The 10,636-nt window shown below is 41.1% G+C and overlaps 1 protein-coding gene and 1 long non-coding RNA gene across 3 annotated transcripts in view; both read left to right on the top strand.

The window, feature by feature from the left end:
• The first annotated feature begins 573 nt into the window (after positions 1-573).
• Positions 574-10,636, top strand: part of LOC113628228 (uncharacterized) — a 56,778-nt gene continuing 46,715 nt past the window's right edge. For both annotated transcript variants that reach the window (XR_003435930.1, XR_003435929.1), the window contains exons 1-2: positions 574-704; positions 3,362-3,495. This is a non-coding gene — a long non-coding RNA (uncharacterized LOC113628228). The remainder of the gene's footprint in view (positions 705-3,361; positions 3,496-10,636) is intronic.
• LOC113628227 (malignant T-cell-amplified sequence 1-like) lies at positions 708-1,478 on the top strand. Its single transcript, XM_027121504.1, has one exon. The coding sequence runs from the start codon at positions 791-793 to the stop codon at positions 1,334-1,336; it is 546 nt and encodes a 181-aa protein (XP_026977305.1). The 5' UTR covers positions 708-790; the 3' UTR covers positions 1,337-1,478.

The following is a 10,636-nucleotide window of genomic DNA, read 5'->3' as shown; positions in this document are numbered from 1 at the left end:
CAATATGCTGCTCAGTAACGGACAGAATGAGCACACAGAAAATCAGTAAGAATAGAGAAGCGCTGCACCCTAACAAAGCAGAAAGCCCATTATTTTCAGAAGCACCGTTACATTCACCAAAAGAGACCGTATGCCGGCCCATAAAACGAGTTTGGGTGTGTTTAAAAGGATTGAAATCGTACAACATTCGCATTCCTCCTGGCCACAAAGCCTCTCCTCTCCGGGTGCAAGTGGAGAGAACTGGGAAGGTGACAGGCAGCGACTGTTTGCAAGTATTCGGAGCTGCGCTAAACCAGCGAGAGATTGTGAGAGCATGAGAGATTGTGGAGGAGGAATAACGCACAGGACTCGACTCCTTGCCGTGACCGTGCGGAACAGGAGGTCTTATCGTTCAGCATTCGTCCCCCGGTTTCTGGCGTGGGTAATTGGACAGATGGCGAGCCATTTCCCAATTAAAAAAAATAGAAGACAGACCCCCTCCGTTCTTCTCTTCCTGTAACAAAAATGATTGCTCTACCACCCTTCCTTTTCAAGTCCCGCCCTTTTACAGTCCCGCCCCGAAGAGTAATCGGAAGACCAAATACTGCCGGAAAGTGCGACGCCACATTCCAAGGAGCGGAAGTAGATTTCCCGGAAAGCCGTAAAGCGCCTCCCTCTTCCGGTTAACAACAGCCGTACCGACCGTCCACGCCGGCAGTTCTCCGGTAAGCGCCTCCGCCGGGCTCTCTGTAATTCAGTTTTCTCTTCGATTCTGGGCGCTTCCTTGTCGTCGCCCTCTTCACCTTGGATCATGTTCAAGAAATTTGATGAAAAAGAAAATGTGTCCAACTGCATCCAGTTGAAAACTTCCGTTATTAAGGGTATTAAGAACCAGTTGATAGAGCAGTTTCCTGGTATCGATCCGTGGCTGAATCAAATCATGCCTAAGAAGGATCCGGTCAAAATAGTGCGATGCCACGAACACATAGAAATCCTCACTGTAAACGGGGAGTTACTATTTTTTAGACAAAGAGAAGGGCCTTTTTATCCAACGCTAAGGCTGCTTCACAAATACCCTTTCATCCTGCCCCGCCAGCAGGTTGATAAAGGAGCCATCAAGTTTGTGCTCAGTGGAGCCAATATCATGTGTCCGGGCCTGACCTCTCCCGGAGCTAAGCTCTACCCCGCCGCGGTGGACACGGTGGTTGCAATCATGGCAGAAGGAAAACAGCACGCCCTGTGTGTGGGAGTCATGAAGATGTCTGCAGAGGAAATCGAGAAAGTCAACAAAGGAATCGGGATCGAAAATATCCATTATTTAAATGACGGGCTGTGGCACATGAAGACGTATAAATGAGCCTCAGAAGAAATGCGCCTGGGCTAAACATGGACCTCGTGCAGTATCTTTGTGTGTGACGGCATGAAGACGGCACCTCTGTGGATAGCAATTCAACAGACGCTAAAAACAGGAAATAGACGAAGTAAAGCTTTGGAACGAATCCATATGTCTGTGCATGTGTCATTGTGTGTGTGTCTGTGTGAGTGTGTATGCCTGTGGATATGTGAGGGTGTGTGTGTGTGTTTGTGTGTTTACAGGGGAGTGATTAGATTTGCTGTCTTGTCTGTTTAAGCAGATATCAGTTCAAACAGGTAAATTATCTCTTAGAAAAATAGATTTCAAAGTCAAGAGCGTGCAGTTGCTAGATGGACCCAAGTTGGGAGAAGAAAATGACTGGAGAGAGACCCTAAACAACTCTATTCATATGACCGTTTAAGGGATGAGTACTAGAAACAGAAAATCCGGTTAAAAGTACACAGTGGTCATTATTGGTTGTCCACCCAACAGAGTAGCTCCCTCCCTCCTTGGTGGCATAGCTCTGTCCATCCCTTTTCTACACGAGTCTAGAAAATGCTGATTAGTCAAGGCCTATCACGGTGGTCTATTTCCCTATGAGATGGATTCATTTGTAGGTGGGCGTGGGGCCTAAGGCCAAGGAGCATCTTATGTTTAGGAACCCATGGGAAAGTGAGGGTCCTTCCTCCCATGGTTTTGAGTCATTTATAGGTGGGACCACTAAAAGAAAGATGCATGGGGAGAAACTCTCCCTACTTTGGATGGACATTGGCATATGATTTTGCTCTTGCCAAACACACACACACACACACACACACACACACACACACACACACACACACACACACCCTTGATTAGCATGAAGTCTGAACATGGTAAAGTTGAAAATAGAAAAGAGTGCCCTTGGTGATCTATGAACCAATGATTAATCAACTATGCAGATTCCATATATTGGGACCTCTTAAGGAGTGTGACTAAGTTCTGTGAAATAATAAAATTTTCTTATAGATTACTTCATTTGTACTTGAGTTTTCTGAAATTTAAAGCTAAAGAGAGCTCAGTTTTTATAGAGTGGCATCATAGACACCCAACTGAAAAATATCTTAAACAGGGATAAAATAGGTCAGCTGAAAGTTCATCAGTGACTTTCACATGAGCAGTTTCAGTGAAATTCATATGAAAGCAAGATAAATTGCAGTAGATCTGGGGGTGAATGGGGAGTGAGAAGGTTAAGGTGTGGGAGTTTACGCTTCATGTTATTATTTACAGAATTTTGGGAATTAAAAGGGTGAAAGGAAGGTCATAGTCAAGATAGTCTGTTTTGAAGTTTATATTGTTTTGCTGTTGTTATTTTAATTGTTTTTGTTTTTTTCTTTCTTGTGGCATGTTTGTTAGTGGGGTATCTGAGTATATTTATATGCTGAGGGGAAAGATTCACTAAGAGAGGGATACTTGATGGGGATTTAATCAGTGGAACAGGAAAGCAGAAAGGAATGGCTCCAAAAGCAGGGGTAGAGGATGGCCTTCTGTCCTCAGAAATCTGCACAAATGAAACACATTTTCTGTTTCTAGTACTCATCCCTTAAACGGTCATATGAATAGAGTTGTTTAGAGTCTCTCTCTAGTCATTTTTTTCTCCCAACTTGGGTCCATCTAGTAACTGCACAAAAGATAATGGCACTGATTAATCTGCACCACAGGGTTGTCATGTAACAGCTCTTAAATACTCCTCTTCAAAACACTGTTTTTTCCTTAAAGGCTTAGGGCTTTTGCCCTTATTAATTCTCCACCCAAATCAGCACCATTAAGTCTGGTCAGTGGTGGATACCTGTGAAGGGTCTCTGAACGTCTCATGATAATCTGGAGCACCCAGGCCTCTGACGAACACTGTTGGAGACAATCAAATAAGCAACCTTTCAGTTCTTCTTTTACCATATTGTAACTATCTCCACCAAAAATTGAACAAGGACCCTCTGGATCTACTCTAAGCCTTCTTTCAGGTCTCTTCTATTCCTTCTCTTATTCCAGCCTGGTTCACTTGGTCCTATTGGATGGTGGTGTAATCCTACTGAACAACTCAGAATGGACAGCCTGTATACAAACGGGGAAGTGGATGGAGATAAAGAGTTCTATGAACGTCTTGGAATTTCACACAAAATCTGGTGTGTATGTGCATAGATAACTGTACTTGGTAAAGCATTCTCTACACTGATCATATGTTTAAGGTGACCTGTGAGCCAAAAGGGTATTTTGAACAATTAAAGTAGAAGAGGATCCCCATCTACTTCTTGGCTAATGCCAGTGCATAGTTCAATGATAGGATGCTGGATAATGAAATGCAAATTGCGGTCATATCTTACCTCAAGAATCTACCCACTCCAGTGCTATGTAACCCAGAATAGTTAAACAAACATTATTGGGTACTTACTGTAGGGCAGACACTGGGCTAGGAGTAAGGGACAGAAAGAGAAATATACTATTACCTTAACTTTTAGGAGCTTGGTCTTGTTAGGAAGGCAAACTTAGATAATTTCACTTTCATATATTCGTGTGTGATATAACCTACGGTAAATATCTGAATTATCTATTACAACATAGCATGAATGAATGAGGGAAAGCTGTCTCTCCCTAAAGAATCAAAGAGGGTTTCTGAATGACAGGTTGTGTGAGTAGGACATAAAAGATGATTAAGAATATTGGGAATTCCCTGGTGGTCCAGTGGTTGGGACTCTGTGCTTTCACTGCTGAGGGCCAGGGTTCAGTCCCTGGTCAGGGAATTAAGATCCCACAAGCCAAGTGTTGTGGCCAAAAAAAAAAAAAAAACCTTCATAATGAATATGGTGAAAAATTACAGTAAAAGATACAGGGCGAGCAATGCGGTAGATTCACAGAAATACAAGCGGTTTGGCTTTTGTAGGCCATGATTTTCCTGGAAAAGGTGAGAGGAGATGAAGCTGGAGGCCTATGGTAGAGACCCATTTTTAATATGCTAAAGAATTTATATACTTAAGGGACTTCCCTGGTGGTCCAGAGGTAAAGAATCCACCTTCCAATGCAGGGGATGTGGGTTCGATCCCTGGTCAGGGAACTAAGATCCCACAGTCGCAGGGCAACTAAGCCTGCATGCCACAACTGCTGAGCTGACGCACCTCCATGAGAGAGCCCACATGCTGCAAACTACAGAGCCCACGTGCTCTGGAGCCCACACGCCACAACTAGAGAGAGGAAAAAACCCCCAAAAAACCTGCACGCCACAACTAGAGAGAAGCCCGTGTGCTGCAACAAAAGATCCTGCATGCTGCAACTAAGACCCAGTGCAGCCAAATAAATAAATAAATATTTAAAAATTTATATACTTGACAATTTAAATCGGTCTTTAAAAGGCTGCTAAAAAAGAATGAGACATGAACAATATATTTTGGATAGATGATAATGGTGAGGATGGGTTCTAGTGGGGATAAGACTAGAGAAAGTAACTAATACTGCAGCATTGTAGGTATTTCAGGCAAAAGATAATGGCACTGATTAAAAGGATTTGAATTCTAAAACTGTTTGTGGAGGAAATTTTCCTAAGACATTAAGGGAACCACCAGCTCACTTAAGAAGAAATGGATAACTACAATAGTACTGTATCTATTAAAGTACATAATTAAATTTGTAGTTAAAATTCTACAAACAAGGAAAACTCCAGACCCAGAAAGTTTCACTAGTGAAATCTACCAAACATTTCAGGAAGAAATAATTTAAAAATTTATAGAATTTCTTCTACAGTAAAGAGGTTTGGGGGATACTTTCCAACTCATTTTATGAGGCCAACAGTACTGAAAAATCCAAACCAAAGACATGGCAAACCCCCCACTAAACTATAGACCAATACCCATCTGAATATAAACACAAATACTGTCTAAAAAATGAGCAAACTGAGCCCAGCAATATGTAAAAATGGCAAAATGGATTTATTCTGGAAATGGAATCTTGGTTTAATATTTAGAAATCAATGTAATATGCCATATTAATAGATTAAAGAAGGAAAAGCATAAGGTATTCCTACTAGATGCAGAAAAAAACATTTGACATAGTTCATTATTCATTCATTCACTGAAAGAAGTCTTCCTCAACCTGATAAAGTAGGTCTATAAAATACCTACAGCTCACATATATTTATTGGTGAAAGACTGAATGCTCTCTTCTTAGGAACAGGGCAGAAATGTCTCCTATAACTCCTTCTATCAGTCATTTTAGGTAGTGATTCAGTAAAGGAAGACCAAAGAAATAAAAGGCATACAGCCTGCAAATAAAAAGCAAAACTGCCTCTACTTACAGACAACTTAGTTGTCTAAGTAGAAAATCCAAAGGAATGTACAAAATAAGCCATTAGAACAGATACATGAGGTTAGCAAATCAATATTTAAAAATCAGTTACATGTCTACATGCCAGCAATGAACAATTGTTGAAATTTAAAAATAGACCATTTTCAGTAGCACAAAAAACCTTGAAATCCTTAATCAAACAGTATGTGCGTGATCTGTATGCCCAAACCACAAAACACTTATGAATGAAACACTGATTAAAGGGCACTTTCATAAACACAGAGGTTTGATCTGTTCAGGAACAGGAAAGTGATAATGTCAATTCTCCCCAAAATAATATAGAGATTTAATACAACTTGAGTCAAAATCACACAGGCTTTTCATAAGAATTGGCAAACTATTTCTAAATTTTTGTTGTTGTTAAATTTATTTATTTATTTATTTCTGGCTGTGTTGGGCCTTCTTTGCGGCACGTGGGCTTTCTCTAGTTGCGGTGAGTGGGGGCTACTCTTTGCTTGTGGTGCGCGGGCTTATTGCGGTGGCTTCTCTTGTTGCAGAGCACGGGCTCTAGGCGTGCGGGCTTCAGTAGTTGTGGCACGTGGCCTCAGTAGTTGTGACTTGCAGGCTCCAGAGCTCAGGCTCAGTAGTTGTGGCGCACAGGCTTAGTTGCTCCGTGGCATGTGGGATCTTCCCGGACCAGGGCTTGAACCCGTTGTCCTCTGCATTGGCAGGCAGATTCTTAACCACTGCACCACCAGGGAAGTCCCTATTTCTAAAATTTTAATGGCACTTCAAAGGGACAGAATAGTCCAAACCATTGTGAAAAGGGAGAACAAAGTTGGACGGCTCACATTTCCATACGCCAAATCTTCCTATAAAGCTGCGGTACACAGTGTGGTCTTAGCAAAAGGACAGGCTCATGAATCAAGGGAGCTGAGAAGAGTCCCCAGATGGACCCGCTAAATATTGTCAATTGATTTTCTACAAAGTTGCAAAGGTAATTCCATGGAGCAAGAATAGTCTTCTCAACAAATGGTGCTGGGGGCAACCATAAGCAAAAATATTGAACTTTGGCCCTTACTTTACAATGTAAATAAAAATTAACTCAAAATGCATTGTAGACCTAAGTGTTAAAACGTATCAAATTTCTAGAAGTAAACATAGGAGAAAAACTGTGAGTTTAGCAAAGATTTCTTGGATGTAACATCAAAAACACTACCCTTTTTTAAAAATTTAATTAATTAATTAATTTATGGCTATGTTGGGTCTTCGTTGCTGCAGGTGGGCTTTGTCTAGTTGCGGTGAGCGGGGGCTACTCTTTGTTTGCGGTGCGTGGGTTTCTCATTGCAGTGGCTTCTCTTATTGCAGAGCACGGGCTCTAGGCACGCAGGCTTCAGTAGTTGTGGCTCGTGTGCTCTAGAGCGCAGGCTCAGTAGTTGTGGCGCACGGGCTTAGTTGCTCCGTGGCATGTGGGATCTTCCCGGACCAGAGCTCGAACCCGCATCCCCTGCACTGGCAGGCAGCTTCTTATCCACTACACCACCAGGGAAGACCCCAAAACACTACCCTTAAATGCGGAAATAGAATTAACTGAAATTAAGAACTTCTAAGTTTTTAAAGACACTGTTAAGACACGGAAAAGACAAGCCGTATACTAAAAGAAACTCTTATCAAAACATATATTTAATAAGTCATTAGCATCCAAAATGTATATTTTCAAAATTCAATGATGAAAAAGCAAGAAAAAAACAGGCAAAATGTTTGACAGACACTTCACTAAATAAGATATATATGAATAGCAAATAAGTACATGAAAAGATGCTCAACATCTTTAATAATTAGAGAAATTAAAATTAAACCACAGCAAGATACACTACAAACAAATAACAACAACAGAAGAGGCTGGCCGTGTAAGTGTTGGCAGAAATGCTGAGCAAATGGAACTCTTATCCATTGCTGCTGGGAAGGCAAGTGGTGTAGCCAGCTGTGGAAAAGAAATGTTTATAGTGGCTGTATTTGTAATCCCCCCAAACTTGAAACACAGTAAAGGGACATTCCTACCAGAGGGACATTCCTACCATTGCCATATACTTATCCACTCTCAATCTTTATTTTAATAGAAATCTTTTAACTGCAAACATTTTACAAATAATGACCAATAAGGATGTTGAATATTACAAACTGAGGTTTTCCGATTATGAGGATTAATGATAGTGAACATATTGGCACATTTTTTCACCTCTATGCACTTTCTCATTCTTTTAAAAATCAAGGTCTATGTTAATCCTGGGACCTCAGTCCTTCAGTTCATCCTCACGTGATAAACTCCAGGAAAACTTTAAAACACTTACAAAGAACGTGATTGCAATTCTTGCGTGCTCTTTCAGCAGAGCTAAATTCAGGGTATAAATATTTTCCTTAAAAATTCAGTTGGCTCAACATATTTTCAAAGGAGGAAACTCTGAGGCTTTGAAAAGCACATCTGTGTTACAGAGAAAACATTTTCTAAGCAGGAAAAGTATTTCTGACTCTGCAAAACAACATTTTCACTTGCATATTTTGGGGTTATCTCTGTCCGAAGACTCTTTTTCTTCAGTCCGAATGATGTAGAAAGCTGTACAAGCAAGTCATGGTTATGTCAGAAGCTTAGCCAAACAATCGTGAAAACCAAATATGATATCAAATGGTTTTCTTTGGGCAAAATAATGCTCTTTAAAGTAAGCCCTGCATTTCCGGTCTGTTGAGGATTTGAGCTGACGCTGACCATGCCTTTCACCATGAAGTGAGCAGCCCCTCCAAGGGCTCCTTATGTACATACGGACTATTGGGCATTACGTCTCTATTCTTTTGAGGTCAAATGACAGTTGATTTTTAAAAATTTGTATTTATCTCTATATCTCAGTAAAAATCTATAAAAATGTAAGAAAAGAATGAAAACATGGGTGCATGTAGAGGGCATTAGGCTAAGAAGGACACATTCTTAAGACCATTGCAGATTCTCAGGCCAAAGAGAGCTGTGGTTTGTCGTCGTGTTTATCTGTTATGCTGTTTTCTCCTTTCTTATTAACCTTCCAAGTTGTACCAGATGACATTTGAGAAGCTGCACTAAGGTTTTGAGTATCACTCTCTTAATTACAGGTAAAGCACCACTTCGGTGAATGTGGTTTATACGTGAGCCCTTAACCAAGCAATGCCCTCATTCTGGTGATGCACCAAAGAGGCTTAGGTTTATTGCTTTTGTTAAAATTCAGTTTAATGTACTATTACTCTCAATGGAAGGATGCTGTTTTGCACTACCTATTTGTAGATGAACACAGGAGAAGTTCCCTGAGCTGTGTATACTTCCCCACAGGATTAGGTGGTGACTGACTCTCCATAGCTGCTAATACCCTTTACCCCAGCCTTCTTTTCCTGGTGCCCTTTTCCGCAAACCTACACAGCCCTTCCTCCTCAGCCTCCCCCTCTCCCCATATACCCTTTAAAATACTCATAATTTATGAGAACAATCATCTGAGATAGGATTATAACCTCCTTTTTTTGGAGCTGACAATTTGAGTCACACAGAGAGGCAAGGTTAATTACCCAAAGTCACAGAGCCCGTGAATGATGGAGATGGGCTTGGGTCTCAGACATCTGACTCCAGATCCGGGTGCTCATCTATAGAAGACACCAGAGTATTTCCCCACCTGATTCAACATGCTGTTTCACTTGTTACCTCACCCTCAGGGACATGCAAGAATTTCTGTTAGTTTCCTCTTACTGAAAAAAAAGTCACAGAGTCTTAGTTTTCATCTCTAAAAGCTAACCATCCCACTTCACTCCAGCCAACCTGTTTTATTCACTCTCTCACAGACTTTTCGTGGACATTTTGGAGTCTAGCTTAGGTTCAAATTATTCTTTTATCTTGAGTTTTCTATTCCCTCTTGGCCTATTATATACATTATCACTTTTCTTCAGAACTTAATGAAGGCTTGCATTTCCTCTATTAGATTCTCCTTTGTTATTCCCCTCTCCAAAAGTCGAATCTTCTGAGATCTTAAGAGAACGTAATGTCTGTATATCTCATTTGCCATTTTATCACGTTGGCCTCAAGGAATCATATAAAAGTTACATGGATTGTCATCTACTAGCAAAACCACAGTGCTGGTTATGTTAGAACTGCAAAGCAGTGTGAAACAGGGTTTTGCACTCAGTGAATTTATATATATATGAAGTCAAGATATAAAGGTGAATTTTTTAAAATACTTTTTTTAAAACCAAAACTAGGAATAAGACAAGATGATACCAAAGTAGCTGGCACTACACAGACATTCTTTGTGAGGACAATATCAATATATGCATGAAGAGGAGGGAGAGGTAACTAGTGTCCCGACCAGTCCAGAAAGATTTATGGAGGAGACAGATGAAGCCGTAAACATGTAACAGAAGAATAATGTAGTGGAAGTGGAATGTAAGAATGGAAAAGGTGGATTGAAGCCACACAGAGAGTGCTTTGAGTTCTCAGTCAGTGCATTCACTTGAAGGTAACAAGTCACCTGGGCTTTTGAGCCCAGCAATGGAATGCTGATTTTGAAAGCGTCTTGCAAGAGAGACTATAGATGTGGGAAAGTCTGCGTGCTGTAAATATGGAGGGTTGAGACCCTGAGCGCAGGAAGTAAGAGAGAGAAAGGTGGGAAAGTCATGTCTGTGGGTTACATACCCACTGTTGTTGTTGTGTGTGTGGTGTGAGAGCGTGTGTGTGCACACGATTTAGCAGGAGCAAGCTATTTGAGAATTGAACAGGCCAACTTTACATGGACTCTTCCCTACAGAATCCTCAAATAATTAGCAGTTCAATGGAGACACTGAAGTCTGTTGTCTGACACACTGTAGCCTGGCAAGAATGGCTCTGTGATTGACAGCCCCCACTCTCACCTGCTGGGCTGGAGTTACTTGGTGTTGCCTTAGTGTCTGAACCGTGTCTTTTTACCCCATCCTGTACTAAACATCAGA

Source organism: Aethalodelphis obliquidens, unplaced genomic scaffold (genome assembly GCF_003676395.1).
Source record: "Aethalodelphis obliquidens isolate GAN/ISIS:26980383/991018 unplaced genomic scaffold, ASM367639v1 scaffold23, whole genome shotgun sequence".
NCBI lineage: Eukaryota > Metazoa > Chordata > Mammalia > Artiodactyla > Delphinidae > Aethalodelphis > Aethalodelphis obliquidens.
Note: the sequence above shows the minus strand (reverse complement) of the source record. Positions and strands in the feature narration are given on the sequence as shown.